This window comes from Diospyros lotus, chromosome 3 (assembly GCF_014633365.1).
Source record: "Diospyros lotus cultivar Yz01 chromosome 3, ASM1463336v1, whole genome shotgun sequence".
Taxonomy (NCBI): domain Eukaryota; kingdom Viridiplantae; phylum Streptophyta; class Magnoliopsida; order Ericales; family Ebenaceae; genus Diospyros; species Diospyros lotus.
This window is the reverse complement of record NC_068340.1, coordinates 28,137,700-28,157,397: the sequence shown is the minus strand read 5'-3', so window position 1 is coordinate 28,157,397 and position 19,698 is coordinate 28,137,700. Positions and strand designations below refer to the sequence as shown.

The 19,698-nt window shown below is 35.6% G+C and overlaps 1 protein-coding gene across 1 annotated transcript in view; it reads right to left on the bottom strand.

The window, feature by feature from the left end:
- The window catches only part of LOC127796313 (ABC transporter G family member 28-like), a 30,943-nt gene extending 25,546 nt beyond the window's left edge, over window positions 1-5,397 (bottom strand). Inside the window, exons 1-3 of the mRNA XM_052328395.1 lie at window positions 4,975-5,397; window positions 4,806-4,882; window positions 2,680-2,955 (exon numbers count right to left, since the gene is read on the bottom strand). Coding sequence (XP_052184355.1) covers window positions 2,680-2,955; window positions 4,806-4,882; window positions 4,975-5,240 — 619 coding nt within the window. The 5' untranslated portion in view covers window positions 5,241-5,397. The remainder of the gene's footprint in view (window positions 1-2,679; window positions 2,956-4,805; window positions 4,883-4,974) is intronic.
- Window positions 5,398-19,698: the final 14,301 nt, after the last annotated feature.

The window sequence follows — 19,698 nt, the reverse complement described above, 5'->3', positions numbered from 1 at the left end:
ACTTGGACAGTGCTACGGGTGGGCCAAAATGTCTAGGGCCTACAACCCTATGGCCCAACACAGCAGTCAACCCATAGACCCAATAAATAAGTGTGTGTATTTAAATTGATAATTATAAATGAATATATTGAAGTATAATTTAACATATAAATTATTTTAGTGTATTAATTTTAATTTTTGTAGATTATAAGTTGGTACATATTTTATAACTTTTCATTTGTCAACATCCTGAGACAATAAAAATAATTTAAGGTATATTCATTACAAGAAATTATATCATGTAATCTTATGTATGATTTTGAATAAAATAATCAAAAAAAATTAGAATAACATTTTAAAGAGAGTAAACTACATAAGTGGTAACTGAACTTTACTCTAACGTACAAAAAGGTCATTGGACATTAATTTAGTATACAATTCTATAACTACTGTTAATTGTTGTTAAAAGAGACTAACGAAATGCTGACATTTTTATATTTTAGTGCAAAGTTTAGTGATTTTTTTAAACTTTAGTGCAAAGTTCAGTGACTTTTTTGTATTTTTGTGTAAAGTCCAGTGACTATTTGTGCCTTTTAACCATCCACGTTGTTAGCCACGTCAACATCTCGTTAGCCTCTTTTAACAACAATTGTCGAAAGTTATGAAATTGGATATTAAATTGAAGTTCAGTGACTTTTTAGTTACAAATTAAATTCAGTAATCTTTTTGTATTTTAGTGACCATCTTTTAAAAATGTGCTATTAAAGTATATTTTTAGAACTCTAATTGTGGAATTAAATAAAATTAGTGATCCTGAGGGGATAAACAGTAAGAAAAATAATTCCAGTATAAGGAATCTAGTTTCAAATTTGACTAAGATTGGGACTCCTAATTTGACCGTGATTATGATTTCGAATTTGACTATGATTATGATGTTATCAAATTCGATTTTAAGTGAGATTTATCTCATCTGGAGGAATATTATCATGAATCATCTTCTGATTAGGATATGGTTTCTTGTGTACATCTACAGATGATTTTAGATCTATAAATAGGTGCTCAATGTTCTGGAATTAGTTGCAGCTATATCACTTTAGTATTACCAATATTTGGTTCGTGATATTTTATTCTTTCTGCCTGTGGTTTTTTTCGATTTGGGTTTTTCACCTTAAAATTTGTGTTCATGTGTGGTTGATTGTAGTTTGTTATCGATTCAATTTCATAACAAAGTGGTATTAGAGCCGTTGGATCAAACCATCAACATTTGACAGATCTCAATCGTTGGATCCGCATCATCATCATCTACATCAGCTAGTTTCAGGTTGCCCAGCACGTTTAGCCTCCGTCGCCACCGCATGTTTTCCTCCTCATCAATCTTCGACAACCCCGCCTTCACCGTCGACCGCCTTTGCCCTCACCGTCGCTTTAGATCCGGTCATCTTTCTCCACTTCAGCGGCCGTTTGCCTTTCACTGTTTGCCCTTTCTTTGATTGGAACATCACCGGTCGTTGTTGAGCTTTTTGTTACCAATATGCTATCTCTTCCACCATCGATTATCGGCCAGCCTTCATCGCCTTGCTCCTCTACGGTCGGCCATCGGTTGTTCTTATTGCTTGTCATCCATCAACACAGCCACCATTATCGATTGGGTTTCTCCATTATAAAAGACCATTGTTTCAGCACACCCAGATCCTTATCCAGATCTAGTTAGATCCAAACCACTAGGTCCAGACCCACTTCAGATTTGGTCAGCCCAAGGTTAACCTATTAGGCCATATCTGACCAGCCAATCTGCCAACCCAAATTTAGATATGTTTTTGCCTAGATCCAATATTTTGGTTTGTTTTCTATTGGGATTTTGTTTATCGATCGTTTGGCATTATTTGGAGTTATTTGATCTTTGTATTGGCTACCTTGAAGTATGATATTCCATTATTGGATCAGAATATCTTGATTCTCACTATTGCAGGTTAAGATGCGTGCAATTTTGGACGGATGGATTTAGATGAATGTGGAGTTATCAATGGGGATTTATATTGATAAATGCAGACTATCTTGATTCTCCTAATTTGACCGTGATTATGACTTCGAATTTGACCGGAATATCTTGATTCTCTTAATTTGACCGTGATTATGACTTCGAATTTAACTGTGATTATGATGTTGTCAAATTCGATTTTAAGTGAGATTTATCTCATCTAGAGAAATATCCTCATGAATTATCTTCTGATCAGGATATGGTTTTCTGTGTATATCTACAGATATTTTAGGTCTATAAATAGGTGTCCCATGTTCTAGAATTAGTTGCAGTTGTATCACTTTTGTATTACTAATATTTGGTCAGTAATATTTTGTTCTTTCTGCCCGTGATTTTTTCCGATTTGGGTTTTCCACGTTAAAATCCGTGTTCGTGTGTGGTTGATTGGTTTGATTGTGGTTTATTGTCGATCCAATTTCGTAACAATATCCATACCCCATCATCTAAGTCCATGACATATGGTAAGTATGAAAATCGAATGACTTTATCTGAGCAGAAACTGTGTATAAGGAACAAGAGGTATGGACTAATATTTGGCAATAGCATGATAACAATGAAGGATACTATTGAGGGTAGTAGAGGGGTGTTGAAAAATCATCAAGCAATGGAAATCAAAAATATTAAATGACTACCATCATTATTTCGGAGAAGCAAATACTTACGTATCATGCAGGTAATACCGTGAGGGCAGAAGAAACCCTCACAACAGGGCTGACAATCAAGAGTTCTAACTGGCACCTCCTTTGAATTCCTGAGGTCTACTTTTTTACCTTTTCCAGCACTGCAAGCCCATCCTGGCTCACATCCTGGAACCCATGACGATAAATTACAGTTCCTATTAGGTTTCAAGTAGTTTTCTTTCTTTGACCCGCCTTCAAAGAAACTACTGAAATAAAACTTTATTTCTGCTGCTGTGCATAAGCGCTGCGTAATATCTCCTGTCAATTGACCGACCAACCATCAGAAACACTAAATAGTTACTCTGAGCAAATAGACGCAATTCAAACTTAGTTGTTAAAATCAAATAAACAGAGATCAATAATTGAGACAAACTTTGTTGGTAATCTATTCAGCTCATGCATAGTGCCCTAACTTTATAGCAACAGACCAGCAGGACTATGTGAGTTTACAAATTACAAAATCTGGTCCCCTGTCAAAAGGTCATGGGAGGTGATATACACTTTTTTTTACCCAGAACCACTTCTTTTTTCAGTTACTATCACTAATCCCTCAACCATGGAGAGTGGTAGCAGTAGTTCAATTGCCTAATGCCAAAAAGCTAAATAGGAGAAACAGGGAACACGAGAATTAAATCATAGACCAACCACAAATACAATGAAGAAATGTCAAGGAAGCGAATAAACTAAATTGTAGAAAACTTGGTCCAAAATTTAGGATCACTAAACATTGCTTTTCTGTTTCTTGCATACTCTCATTATCAAAGCAAACAGTAGCGGTAGAATACTAGCATTAGTGGTAGTGGTAGTGGCAGTGGTATTAGTAGTATGTGTTTGTAACTCTGTTGCCTGTAAGATTACTCCACTACACCAAAAAATGAACAATGGTTGTAGACTGCCCCTTGGGGTTGGGAATACTGAAACCAAACCAGTCGGACCCATATTTGTTCCTCGTTAACTCTTTTTAGCAGTCCAAAAATTCTCCATCTTTAGCTGCTTCTTCACATAAATTTTACCCAATATATCACTTAACTCATGGCTTCCAACATGTAAAGCATGCTGAACAACTAATTTCACAAGCATAAAACCTGGTCAGGAGTTAGTCTATGGATTCAGAATTTCAGATGCCACTTCTCTTCATGCTTTTTAAAAACCAATCATTTTGCTTCTTGGGAACTGTCGCTGGGAATGAAACGCGCCTAAGGTTGAAACAAAGTGGAAAAATGTTTCTATTCGAGTGTTATGTATATGCCATGTCTAATGGTATGTCAAATGCATTAAAAGAGTACCTAAGATCAAAACTTAATAATTATTTACTGTTGGCTGTGAAGCACACAACGACACCATTTTTTACTTAAGGACTCAGGCAGGAGGGTTAGCTGTAACCATTGCCATGTGGCAGTGGAGGGCAGCTTGGCAACCGCCCGGGCGTCCTTCATCTCGATCATGCTTCTTGTCTTGTCCTTGTGCAATCCTAACCATCGATGCTGCCTTTTATCTGGTGCAATCCAAGCCCTTCAAATGCATCATGCAACCCCTATTTATTTACTGTGCATCGGGATGTGTAATTGACAGATTCGAGAGAGAAAGAGAGTGTGTAGACGCTAGGGCTTGAGGGGTCTTTCTCATTCTTGATTCAGACTCTCTTCGATTCCTTCTAGTCTTCTCTCTGGTTCGAATAGAGTATCCCTCTAATCTATTTCTTGTTATGATTTTGAGTCGTTTTTGATTGAGAATCAGTCTCTATAAATAAGTGTGATTGTGAGGCTTGTATTCAGTGTGTTTGTAAATCCTATTTTTAACTCCGATAGTGCAGCGAGCTCTCCTTTACCGGAGCTCAACGTGGACGTAGCCCTTTCGGGTGAACCACGGTAAATCTCTCGTGTTGATTCTGCTTTCCATTTGTTATTCGTATTTGTTTGCGGTGAATGTTGGTTTTCGATTTAGACTCTGTTGAATGTTAGAAAAGCTATTTTCAGTGATTCAAAGTGTGTGTGTATGTGTTTGGGTTGCTCTCTGTTTGCGCAACATTTACCGACAAATTGCATTCCATCTCCTTGAATTGAACTTCAAATCTAAATAAACCTCTCCAAATGCCTGGCAATCAATACCTTTCGTCTTTTGTATGCAGGAGGTCAAGAATGCCAAATCGGACGAGAAGTTAAACGCTGAATTCCACTCAGCATCCCTGCACAATACAATTCAAAAACCTCACCAGTATTCGAATAATCCCCAACTCCTTACAAGTAAATACATACATTTTGTAACAATCTGACTTACACGTTTTGGATGCAGAAATCCAAACTTTCGAGGATATCGGCGCTAAGGAACCTGCTGAGATTGTTGAATTCCTTAAAGATCACCTGCGTGAAAAGCTGAAGCGCGGCAGGACTAGTCGGTTGATTCAACTCAACATCCACATCCGCATCCGCATCCTCATCCTCATCGGCGCAAACCACTCGAGCCGGGAAATTCGACGCGATGATTACGATTAGAACTGCGACAGAGAGAATGCGAGGCGCGTTGATGACCTTCTCTCTGCTCATTTCGATCGCCGAAACGTCGACGCGTTGCGAAATTCCCCAAGATTCACCAGATTATGAGTGATTTCATCGAAATTTGTATGTATGAGGTGTTGGGATCAGGTTACAGTTAGGTTGGGAAGAAGAGGACTTTTGTTCTTCCAAGAAGGAATGGCAGAGAGGCGAATTAGGAAGAGAGAGGTGGAGATATATTATTAATAGGCAAGATGACTGCCTCAGAGCTGCAGTTTTTGTACCGTTGATTGCAATTCGAAAGTCGCTCTAAAAGAATGGAATGGCGGTTGAGCATGGAAATGTCGCTCGAACGACGCCGCTTGCTTCCAGTCGATACTCGATGCTCGACATACCATATTTTTAGAAAAACAAAATATAATCATTCCCCATTATATAAGTAAATATTATATTTTAGTATTATAAAAAACTTTAATAAAATATTTTTTGCGTATTTTATTTGAAAATAAAAATTAACTCTATTGTAAATTCAAAAAATAAAAATATTAATTTTCAAAGTAAATTTAATTTTTATTTAATATTTTTTATTGTTTATAGATACATAACACAAATTATCCTTCTAGCATATATAAATCACATTGCATTCCCGAGGGTACGCAATATTTTGGCAATCTTCCATCTTAAAAATATTTTTTAATATTTAAAATTTATATTACTTAACATCTTTATTATTAAAGGAGATTAAGATAATTTATCAAAATACCAAGACTAACATGTCGCTTATCTTCTCTCTCCCTAATCTTTTATTCTCTCTCTTTATTTTTTTTGTCATTCATTTATCACTTAAATAAGTTTTGAGATTACTTAATAAACATTTTTTCTATAAAATAGAATTTTATTGAAAAAAAATCAATAAACAACTGCAATTTAAAGGTACGGAATACCCCAATCTTCATAACAAAAGAAAAAAAAAGCAAGTGATGATTTAATCTATTGATATATATATATATATATATGTATATATACAGTTTACCTAACATTAATAATAAATATGTATAATTGTTAGGTGAGATCTTCATTAACTTTACTATTTGAATCCATCTAGTATACCACATCCCTAAGTATTGTTTGGTCTTTTGATATGAGTATTAACAGTTGTGTTGTCAATCTCTGATTATTTACCACAAATAGCACTTAGGGTACAAAGTATACTCATAATTTGAAACCATTGTTTGACATAAAAATTGACATTTGTGATGTCAACTCCCAATTAGTAAGTGGCTTAAAACAAATGGTAGACAATGAGCATAATTTGTGGACCGTCAATTCATAAATTTCCCTAAGCATTATTAGGGCTTTTGATGTGAGTATTAATAATTGTGATGTCAACTCTCAATTACTAAGTAGTTCAAATAAGCAAAGTAGTAGAAGTTTGGCTAGCTAGAAGTCACCAATAATGTTGCAATGCACAACTCTGAAGTGTCTGCGAGAAAGAGATAATGGACAACCATATCCAAACAACACATTTGATTTGATGCGCCAGTTGAGACACAGAGCGCTCCTACTCCTGGAAGCAATAATTGTTGCCTTTTCTCCAAATAAAATAAACCATAACTTGTGAAACCAACTAGTTAGCAATCTGCTAGGGACCCTTGCCTCGCTACCTTGTTGCTGCCCATAACACGTTTGTCTCCCATCTGCGTTAAGGCCATCCAAATTTATTCAAAAGACAAAAAAATATAGCACTTGATAAAAATAGTAGCAATTGAAAAATATATGGCCGTGGCACTCTACTGCCTTTAATTCCTAACTAAAATATAAAAGAATGAGAAGAGATATCAAATCCATACCATACCAACTGATAATAAGGGACATGAGGACGATGCACCAATAAACTCTGCAAGGCAGAACGAATAAAAGACAAACCATCCGAAGCAGGTAACCATCTTAGTTCATCCCTATACCTGACCCAATGAGGACTAGGCATATGGTCTTAAATAACGTCTAGAGATGGCGATGGCACCATCTTAGGCCATATCCAAGAACCATCGGTTATGATCTCTGAGCATGAGATGTGATAGATATACCTAATTGCCAAGGCAATTAGCGAGACAATCTATCAATGAGCACCCCAAGGGGATGCCACTAATCATGCTGCAAGAAGGTTAGCATCCTATCACTTATTTGCTAGCCAAAGTGGATTATCACTACATTGTGGATAGATAATAATTTTCTCCAATACCAAGGGCACAAATATGGTACTGAAAGCAACCAAAATCACCTATCATTTACACAATAATATGAACCCATTTGACCTATTTTACACGATAGTATGGTATTAAAAGACTCCTTGTTGCTTGAGAGCAACCACCAAATTAACTTATCAACAAGGACTTGGTACCAAACATATAAAGGTTTGATCCCTAGTCCCCCCTACTCATTTGGTTAGCATACATCTCTCCAATCAACTTTCGTCTTATGGGAATTTGCCTTATTTCCACTCCATAGGAAGTTTTATATTAATTATTCAATCTCTTTAATCACAAGCTTTGGCAAAATAAAGACAGAAGCCTAATATAAATAAATAATGGTAAGAACAAAATGTGTAAGTTGAAGTTGATTACCAAATGGTAGCAATCGACTGAGTCACGAACACACTATTCCTTACCTTTTCTATTATGGGCTTACAATCCCCATAGGACAACTTGGTGGATAAAAAAGAAACCCCCAAATATCTCATGGGTAATGATTCCCTCTTGAAACTTGAAACAAGATAAAACTCTTCCCTCAAAGTCTCATCCCACACAAAACAAAACAAATACTCTTCAAGGGATTAGCATGAAGGATTGACAAAGAAAAAAAATCTCTCCAAGTAGGACTTCTAAATGCTGACAAAGGAAGAGACCCCATGAAAGAACAATAACAAGTCATCCACGAACATGAGCATTGTCATATGCTTTTGCTTACATATCCAATGAAACTAGAAATTAGCAGACTTAATATACTAACGCATATTGTCTTGTAAGGCTTGCATCACTAACACAAATAAGTAAGGTGACAAAGGGTCACCCTACCATAAACCTCGACCTCCAAGAAATAAGCCATGCAATTGCCCATTAATCTTAACAGAATATTAAGGAATTATAATGCATTGCTTAACCCAACCATAAAATTGAGGAGGGAAATTCATTAAATGGAGAACCGTAAGAAAAAAATCTCATTTCACAAAATCATAAGTCTTTCCAAGGTCAACTTTCATAACACAATGAGGAGAGACCTTATGAAAGTGGTACTGACCAACTCTTGCACTAGCAAGACATTATTTCTAATCTATTTGTTTGGCACAAAAGTAGTCTAAGACTCATCCACCAACCTTGAGAGCACCATTCTAAAGCCTATTAGTCAGAATCTTGGTAATGATCTTATAAAGAACATTACAACAAGATAACAGTTTAAACTAGTTAGACGTCTCTAGGTAGGGAACTTTCGGGATAAGACTAATCATGGTAACATTAACTTTCCCTAAGAGACACCTCGTGGAAAAAAAACTCTGAATAGCCTTAATCATATTAGAACCTACCACATCCCAAGCCTTTTTAAAGAATTTGACGGTAAAACCATCAGACCTAGGTGCTTTATCATCCCTCATACCAAATAAACACTGCTTGACTTTATCATCACAACAATAGTAAGCCCTAGCCATTGATCTTGATACAATTGTCTATCCTCAAAATGGATCAACTTCCTCAAGTTGCAAACTTGTCAAGCAAGAACTACTTCCTAGGAGTTGTTAGCAATAGGACACAATAATGTCAACTACCTCTTCCTTAGATTCCGTAGTTGAGCCATCTATCATATGGATACTAAGAGCATGATGATTATTACCTCAAGCCATCATGGTTTGGAAGAAGAAACAGGAGCACTAATCTTCCTCCATCGATCACTTGACTCACACTAGAATACGAAAAAAAAATTGATTCATGGGCTAAGGTAGTAATATAGTCCTTACTCAATTACAGTTCTCTCTGTCGGAGAGTAGAATCTTGAGGGTTATTTATGATATCTTGATGCACATTGGCCAATATAATACTCCAAGAGCCCAGAGAAGAGCAGTGTATACCGAGGATAAGTAAGGAAGGAAACAACACCAGTTGAATATCTTTTGGGTTGAATGTAGGCAAAGAACTCTCGGGTTAAGCGTGTTTGAGCTGGGGAAGCTCAAGGATGGGTTACCCCCCTGGAAAGTTCGCGTAGGCCCATCAGGGTAAATTGTTCCGGTCATTCCTATCGCTCGATGCGGGATGTTATAGGTGGTATCAGAGCCAACCCAGGCCGTATACTAGCCAAAGATTGGGGGTACTAGATTGGGGATCGTGTATTAGCCCAAGGCTGGGGGTACTGGATTGGGGACACTGGATAGGGAAAAGTTGGGACCAGTTGTATGGTCGCATAATGAGGAAGTTATGTGCTCAAGGGGGGGAGAATGTAATACTCCAAAAGCTAGAGAAGAGTAGTACATATCGATGATAAGTAAGGAAAAAACAACACTAGTTGGATACCTTTTGGGCTGAATATAGGCAAAAAGTCTCGGATTAAGCATACTTGAGCTGGGGAAGCTCAGAAATGGGTGACTCCCTAGGAAGTTCGCGTAAACCCATCAGGGTAAGTTATTCCAGTCCTTTCTATCGCTCAATGCAGGATGTTACTGCTAACCTATCTCTGAGATCTATGATGCTCTCAGAGACATAACCCTGGTGCTATTGAGATGCTTCATGGCACTTTTAACTGCCTTGAGCTTCCATACCAGTCTAAACATAGGATACCCACTTATCCTCAAATCCCAACTAGCATCCACTTTATTTAGAAGCAAATAATAGTCTATTAAGTGGTTTAGGAAACGAAAAAGGTCCCAATTATTTCTAAAACCTTCGATCAAATTAGCCATTACAGAACTATGGTTAGAAATCCTCGACTGCATGAATAAAGCCTTGTTATCAGGATACTTAAAAAGCCATTCATTGTTAACAAGTGTTTTATCCAACTTACGAAAAATGCCATCCTCTCCTGACCTTTTATTATTCCATGTCAGGGTTGGACCATTGTACACCAAATCCTGAAGTAAGAAAGCAGATTAAAAATGGTTAAATCTGCACATGCCCAAAGTAACAGAGGTGTTACTACATCTTATCTCTAACACATGACGATATACGTTAAAATCTCTCATAAGGAGCAAGAGATCAGTAGAAACTAACATACCCACTCTCCTTAAGGAATTCCACAACCTCTCCTGATCCATCTCTTCATTCCCGACATATAAACAAGGAAAAAAGAGGCAGAAACAAACTAACTCGACACTTGAAAATGAATGAACTTGTCTGATTTACCTATACAAACTAAATTAATTGCTGAGGAGTTATATCCTACCCAGATACAACCTCCTTCACAGCAATTATAATTATTCTCCCATTCCTAGTGCAACATAATCAAGCGAGAAATCTCTCTCGCCTAATTCTCTTGGACACGAATCTCCAAGACAGCCACTATACATATTTTATGTTAAGCAATGAGGGACCGAACCTTCCATTGTTTTGAGGCCTGATTAAGACCCCTTACATTCCATAATGCAAGCTGCATCATGAAGGATCATTTGGGATCTTACTATTAGAGCCTATCTTTCTCTTCCCCACTTCCATTTTTTCTTTCAAGCTCTATTTGATTGTGAATTTGATATTTTTGGGACCTCACTTGAGGTCAAGCTATCTATCTTATCAGGATCAGACTCATTGTCTTCCTCTTCTTCCTCTATGTTATTCCACTCAAAACACATATCCATATCATCATCTTATGTTGCATTGCTAGGTATATTCACATACCTCGAAGAAGGACTATCCTCATCCTCCTAAGCTAAAGTACAAAATTGGTTAGCCATCAACTCCTTTACCTTTATTGGCCTACTTAGTACAATCTTAGTCGCTCCCTCAAGAATATCAATAATGGGAAGAGGGATTGTCTCTTTCTTAACTCTACCTGAGGATTCCTACTTCCTCTTATTATTACCTTTGTCTCCACTTATTTTCCTCACATTTCCTTTGGGTCTCTGCTTTTTTACCCTTTTACCTACGACCTTATTCGTCTTCTCCCCTACATCTTGACGAGCTTGGTGTGGGCAATTAGACAAAGAATGGCCAACCGCTTTGTAATAACTGCAAATAAATGACACCCATTGGTACTTTATTGGCATTCTCAATATTTTAGGCTTCCCCATAAATTCATCAAAGTGCTGGTAAAGATCAATGAATATTGGGAACATGGAAGAAGCTTGAACCTCCACTCACACTTTAACTGTCACGACCCAAAATCCAACGACCATGACCGGTACTACCCCCTAAGAAGCCGAAGACTCCGATAAGAAATAGCAAGCTTGCAATACACATATTCCTCTAACATATAAACATTAATTTCACTTACATAAATACTACCAAAACATGTACACATAAATTAAGGTGCTATCGGCTCAATACTAAGCATGTATTTACAGAAATCACAAGTTACCAATTCGCAACAAGAAGAACTTAAACCTTCCCATGCACAACCCCGTGAAATGATGTATATATGCTATATCGGAGCGTGACTAAGTTATACCGTCAAAATGTATGACAACCTACAAAATCTGAAATATTAAGGGGTATGCCTGACACTGGCTTAATGAGGGGTAGAACGCATTATAATAGGGGGAAATATAGAATCAATGCAACGAATATAGATCATCATGCCATGACATTTCAAGTAATATATAATACCGAATGGGAGATGATGAATAAATATGCACATTGAGAGTACACCATTTAGAACCAAAATTCACACATATCATTTCCTTGGTGCTGATTATCTCTATGTCGCCAAGATCCACTTCGGCGGACTATCTCACATCGGATATAAACATGGATGAAAGACTATCTCACGCCCAACAATGGTGGACTATCTCACACCCTAACACATACATGGTGCACTAACGACTAACTCTTACTGTGGTTAGCGATACAAGGTTCTAACGATTACTCTATTTAATACGCATTTCATACCAACATTTAGTATTATCAAGGACATATGTAATAAATCTCATACAAGTATCACCAACTAGTCCACATTAACAGGAATGCAATCAATCACATGTGTCAATATGCGCAAAACAATCAATATGGATTCCAATTTTCTCGTATGCAATTTATGAACGAAATCATGAATAGCATATATAGAATACTAGAATAACAAGAGATATGAATGGAACAAATACCACCATAATACGATTTACCCACTCACAGTGTTATGGAAGACACAGGATTCCCTCAAACGCCTCTCGACTGGGGCATGCCAAAGTCACCTAACAAAATCATCAAATTACATGAGAATTATATAAATATAAACATCAAATCACCCAACTTTTGGACCAACCCATTGGCTTTCACAACGGGCCCAAAACCCCAAAAAAATAAAATAGCCTAACTAACCACACTACCGTCGCTGCTAGTAGCCACTGGTGACCATCGTCGGCCTAAGATTCCAACGATCAAAATCCACCATTTGAAACGCCTAGACAAGGGGGTTAATATATATAAAAATAGGCTAAATCTAATGGCTGAATTTTTGTATATCTAACTTTTAGTTTTTGGCTAGATTTTAAAAACTCACTGCCAGTCGCCGTTGGCCACCGTGACCGACGCTTTCCGAAAATCTGAGGCAACCATTCAACACCCTTAACCCCATTGACTAACATACCCAAAAACCAACAAGATCCAACGGCTATATCTTTTTAGATATAAGTTCAAAGTTTCGGCCAACCCAACCCATGCGTGTATACATACATATATCACGATTTTATGCTAAACATAAGGATGATGAAGCTAAAGAACTTACCTTTTTGTAAATCGAGATTGCTTTCACAGTGAAAATATGGTTGGATCTAGGATCCAACGATTAGATTGCACAAAAATTGGTTGGAAAATAAAATGAGAGAGAGAAAGAGAGAGAGAGAGAGAGCTCGTTGCTAGAAACGACAAAGAAGAAGAAGAAAATGGGGGGGGAGGTTGGAGCCCTAAGGCTTTTATTTGGCTATATGGGCTTGGCTTACCCTCCTTAGGCCCTTTCAGTATAATGCCCAAAAATTAGGCCTTACACTAACAAAGTCCAATCGCAACTTATCTCCAGCCATTGGATTAGCGTGCATTGTGTGACCTAAAGCACTAGCAAAAATAGAGAAACCTTTCATATTTTAACCTTCTAGGGGGACTGAAAAGAATCACTAGTACGATGGTACATGCAAAAATAAAATTTGTATCGTGTATCAGATACACGCAACGGAATATAATATACACGTCATATATAGCTTGGATATTTAAGTAACACATATATTCAACAATTGAATACATAAATAAATGCATATTTGTTGCCTAATGTACGGTTGGGTTATAGAAATAATTTTTGTAGTGAGACCGTGTCCACCTCACGTTGTAGTGGTTCTAGTCTGTCCACTGATTAGTGGTTAATTTTATAAAAAATTTGTTATAATTATACCCTTCTTTTGATCTTAAAAATGGTTTAAATTAGATATTAATATATATTTTATGGTTATATGCAAATTTAAATTGAAAGATGAATGAAATGAAGTTCTAAAGTAAATAATAATAATATATAAAATTATATATAATACATATATATCATTATATGCATGCATGTAATATATATATAATATAATCTAATATATATATGTGCCATGTGTAATACATATATATAATATATAATTTATTAATAACATTAAATTATTTTTATTTTTTTTTAGGCATGAAGAATTCAAGCCCATGAAGACTTAAAGTCCATGAAGAAATCAAGTCCATGAAGAATTCAAGTCCATGAAGAAATCAAACCCATGAAAAATTAAAGTCCATGAAGAATTCAAGCCCATGAAGAATTAAGGCCCAATTTGAGCAACCCATGGAAGATATTATTTGGAGAAGGCCCAAGGATTATTTTTAATCCTAATAAAGATTAAAAACCAATTTATAGAAATCTATTTTTATTTTTTATGTGAGAGCTTTATTAGGTGTGTTTTTTAGCTAAAATCCATTTAACTATTAGGTGGATATTATAGCTAAAATCCATTTAACTTTATGAGTGTTTTATTAGGTATGTATTTTAGTTAAAATCCATTTAATATTAGGTGTGTATTATAGCTAAAATCCATTTAACTTTAAGTGTGTGAGTGCCCATTAGATATAATTATGTCTAGTTGAATAATTGAAATTGTGTGGTTTGTATTGCATCTTGTGGCCTATAAATAGATCACTTGATTGCATTTGTAAGTGTGATTATTATTCTTGAATAAAAGTTTAGTTGTTTCCTTATAATTCTCTCTTTGAGAATTTGTTCTTGTTCTTTCTCATTTTCTTTAGTACTTTCTCTTATAATCTTACTTTTTTTCTTTCTTCTTTTAAATTCTTATGTCATTTATTATTACTTTATTATTCACCGCCTAAATGACCGGTTAATTTGTGCCTTTAAATTTCTGTAATTTTAATTCTTGTCATTTAATTATTCACCGCCTAAATGGCCGGTTAGTTTATGCCTTTAAATTTCTGCAATTTTAATTCTTGTCATTTAATTATCCACCGCCTAAATGGCCGGTTAGTTTATGCCTTTAAATTTCTTGTCATTTAAATTCTGTTATTTAAATTACGTTATTTAAATTTCTGTCAATTAACTTTCAAATAAAAATGAGTAGTTAAATCTAATCTTGGGTTAAGCCAAGGACAGTGTCCAACGCCAATGATTCCCAAAGAAAGCTGCGCTTTAAATAAGTAACATTAATTTAAATTTCAGTATGAGTGTGTATTAATTATTAAAAAATCACTAGGTTTGGATTGGAGCGTAAGCTTAACTTAGAGCTTTCATGCCATGTATGAGAGTTACTAGAACTGGAAACGCTATCATACCTAAACCCAGATGATTAATTTAGTTGTTTTGTGTATTAATTGCAATTGGATTTATGGTGGTTGCTTAAATTAGAATCTCGCATATCATGTATGGGGATTGCTTAACCTAGAACTATCATCATCTCTAATTACATTTAATAACAAACCCTCATATCTGAAATTAAATTAGTGTTGCTAATTTTTTATGCTAAAATTTGGGAATCAACGGGTTGGTACTGAAATTGTCTTAACTCAAGCACTATCCAAATTCATATTTTTACGTTTAATGTTTATTTCAATTTCTGCCTTACTTTATTTTCTAGTATCTGTTGTCTAAAAAAAACTCATAAAAAAACCTTGTTGCCAATTTGTCCAAATGCGTGTGCGTGTGTATGACATTCTTTTTCTTTTGCCATAAATAAATCTCTCAGTGGACGACTTGGATTCATCCAGAAAATATAAATTTAAATTTGGACTACAACTGCACTTGTACACTGGCGAGTATAAACCTCTCACTAAAATAAAAAAAATATAAAAGTTTTATTATGATTTGTTCTTATTATGTTTTAATTGCAGGGTGAGAGTGCCGTCAAATTTTGGCACCGTTGCCGGGGAGATTAAGGCAAAAACAAAAAGAAAAAAATAAAAAATAAATAAAAGAATAAGCATTTCTTGATAAAATCGTCTAAATAAAATTTCTCCATACGAGTTTATGTATTGAAGACCGCCAGGTATGCCTATCTTCTATCCTTTTATTGTCAATTGAGGACAATGTGCAATTTAAGTTTGGGGGTAAGGTGTCTACAAAATTTTACCTAAAAAAAAAACAAAAATTAAAACAAAATTAATTAAAAAAAATTTGAATTGAGAGAGACAGAATTGACGCTGGTGGTAGCCATCTTTTCTTGGGCAGTGCAATCACACTGCCCTATAAAGAAAGAAGGCACACTGCCAAATGTTGAAAATAGAGGCGCCGAGCGTTGAAAAAAAAAAGGCACACTGCCAAATGTTGAAAAATGAGACGCTAAACGACGTCAAGTCTGACGGTACAATTATGGCATGCCTTGAGTCGAGTGTAGAATAGTGATGCCCATTGCTCTATAAGAGACTCCATATCTGTATGAGGCAAGTCACCCCTCTTGAGCTCAATCTTCTCTCCTTTGTGTTATTCTCCGATCAGGTACTCTCATCCCTTCTGTAAAGTTTACTTTCTTCTTAGTATAATTTTTTTTTAAAAAAAAAAAAATGGATCTTTATCTCTCAAAAATTCACAAGTACTATCCATCTCTCCCGCAGAATGATTTGAAAAAAATTTATGCTGCTAGGTGTGAAAGACTTTGGCTGTTGATGCGTAATAACATCCCTGAAGATATTCGTTGGCTAATCGAAACAAAAGTTCGATTAGCTGGTGAAACTTCACCTAGTTTTAAGCATTTTTCAGGCTTAGGGAAGAGTAGTTTTGCGAAGAAAAGAAGAGCGAAAAGAGTGAATGGTTGTTATAAATGTGCTCGATGGACCTGTAACACACGATGCAAATCTGTGGGGTTTACGTCCATAAATCGAGAAGATAAAATTAGTTTCATAAAGGATGGACTGAGTAAGGAGTCTTTGGATGATATCCGATTGACTCTTGAGACGCATCCATGTGGAATAGTGCAAAGAGAACTTCTTGCTTTATGGACCCAGTTCAGAAGTGACCACCAACGCTATAGTCTTGGGAATCTGACTAAAAACGACCATGTTTGCCAATCTATAAGAAAATTGGATGGGAAGCTTATCCCCGCTTCATAGAAAGTGTTTAAGCCGTTTCTGGACGTAAAACCAGAGGAAGATGTGAGCCACAATCACAACTACTTATACATACGCGTGATTTTTGTTTGTATTTATTTCTTGTTGAATTGTTGTATAGCTACTTTTGATCGCCAAACTTCTTTTCAGGACATACAAAAGGAACAAACATGGAAGGCCAGTTAGTTCGTCGAATCAATACCATATGTGTACTTTGTGGCTCTCAACTTGGGAGCGATATTTGTTACGCACTTGCAGCGAGCGAACTTGGTAAAAAACTAGGAGAAAATAAAATTAATTTGGTATATGGAGGGGGAAGTCGTGGATTGAATGGTTATGTTTCACAAGCTGTACATCTTGGAAATTCATCTGTGGTAGGTGTAATGCCAATCCCTTTAGCTGAACCACATATTTTTGGGATTACACGCGGTCAACTTATAGAAACGACTTCTATGTCTGAGCGCATGGCTTGTAAGATTTATCAGTCAGATGCCTTCATTGCTTTACCAGGAGGTTTTGGAACACTTGAAGAAATCTTTTGTATAATCTCCTGGGCCAAGAGTAATCTCCATACCAAACCCATTGGACTTTTAAATGTTAACCATTTTTTCGATGGGTTACTCTCTTTTCTTGATTAGGCTGTGGACCAACAGTTCATTTCTCGTTCAGCAAGAAAGATTCTCATTTCTGCATCCACCATTGATAAGCTGCTAGAGAAATTACATGCTTATGTTCCACAGTACGATCCTCATGAGCCTCGGATAGACTGGTCTAAGGCAATTAGTAACAAGCGCCAAAGGGGTCCAATTAATTTAGATTTATCACTGTGAGAAATGCTCTTTATTAAGATGGCTGAGTAAGGAGTACTTTTTGTACTCTTGAGACGCATCTAGTTATTGTACACCTTGCAAGATTTTTCTTGGTTGTGTTCTTTAAAAAAATAAATAAAACTGTGGAATGTTGTTAGCAAAGTCTTTGATAAGGTGGTTGAGTAAGGAGTACTTTTTGTACTCTTGAGACGCATTTTGCTTATCTTATGACTTGCATGAAATTTTTATTTTTGTGTGAAAATATAAATATATATATATATATATATGGTGTGCTCATTTGTTGTTTAAGTTTTAGCAGTTCACAGCAAATCTATGGACTTGTGGAGTTACAGGTATTCTTAACAACCCTAATTTATTACTGCAATTCAAGTTGGGGGGTGTAAGGTTTAGTTATGAATTATTTGGTTCATATTTAACTGTGAGTTTGCTATTGCTAGTTTGTTGTCTTGTGTGAATTGATTATCTTTATCTGCTCTTATTAAAAAAAAAAAATTGTGTTTTAAATAATGCTATTCCTAAAGTTTTGAAGTTATGCACTGATAGCCGGTTAAGTTTGCAATACGAAACATGGATGCATTGATTTCTTATTTGAAAACGTATGTGCATTAGAATAAGTAATTTGCATTCATCGGGGATTCAAAATTTAAAAATTGGTTATCGGTCATAAAGTCAAAGGTAACAGTAATTAGCTGATTAGTACATTGTATGATCCCTCAACAGAAGTGGAGACTATTACCCAAGTAAGTGTTTGAGCCTAATAACCATTAATTCTGAGTGAAATAACACTTACTCTAAATATGCTCTCTTGTTTATCTTATCTTTTCAATGGCTTCAAAATATCAATTCGCTTTGAATGTCTAGTATGATAGCAGATGAATTTGACTGGTTTCAAACTTCGACTTAGATGACTGAGAAGCATGATAGGGGGATCAATTTCTTTCAGTTTGAGCCTATTAAACCTTTTTCTTTCTTTAAATTAACCTCCCTTGCTATCTCATTTGAGCCATTTGTAGTACAATTTCTTTCGATACTCTTAGTTAACCCATAACCATATGAATTTTATCCAACCTGGTGTGATTTTGGGAATTAATCTGTCTTTCTATTTTCATATTTAAAGAGAAAAAGAAAAAAAAAAGAAAAAAAAAAAAGAAGAAGAAAAAGAAAAAAAAAAAGGGGGGGCAAATTCTCTTAGCTATTCAGCATAACTGTTTCAAAATAAATGCTAAAAAAAAAAAAAAATCCCGACATACCCTTTGCACACTCTACATTTTCTTTGACAATCCGTATTAACCTTATAGCCCCATTACAACCCAGTCTGGTCCCTGTTGATGCTATAAATCATTTGATCTCAGAATTCGAGTTTGGAGTAGGGAATCATGTTTAAATTCAGAAGTTACTCATCTAGAGCATTATTCCAATCATGAAGCTATGTCAATTTCCTTGTTCTTTCATGAAAATACGTTCCTTGTATTTGGGATGGCACCGAGTTTTGAACTTGTTCTGCATTTACTCTTATAACGGTGCACCCCCTTGTGTGTACACCTGAGGAATCCTTTTTATTGGAGAGAAAATCCATAGTAAGATTTGAAGTCAAAACTTCGAGGGAGTAAGTCTGTGTGTTGGTCATCCTAATTTCCATTCCTGAGATTATATGACCTTTAACCAAAAATCTGATTTAGAATGCTAAATTATTTATTCAATTTTATGCATTTCGGTTTCGAATTTGAAAATTTTACATTCATACAGTTATTAAAGCTTGGCATGTGTATAGTCTGATTGCTAAGGGACTAGCAATGTTTAAGTTGGGGGGTATGATTAGTGGTTAATTTTATAAAAAATTTGTTATAATTATACCCTTCTTTTGATCTTAAAAATGGTTTAAATTAGATATTAATATATATTTTATGGTTATATGCAAATTTAAAT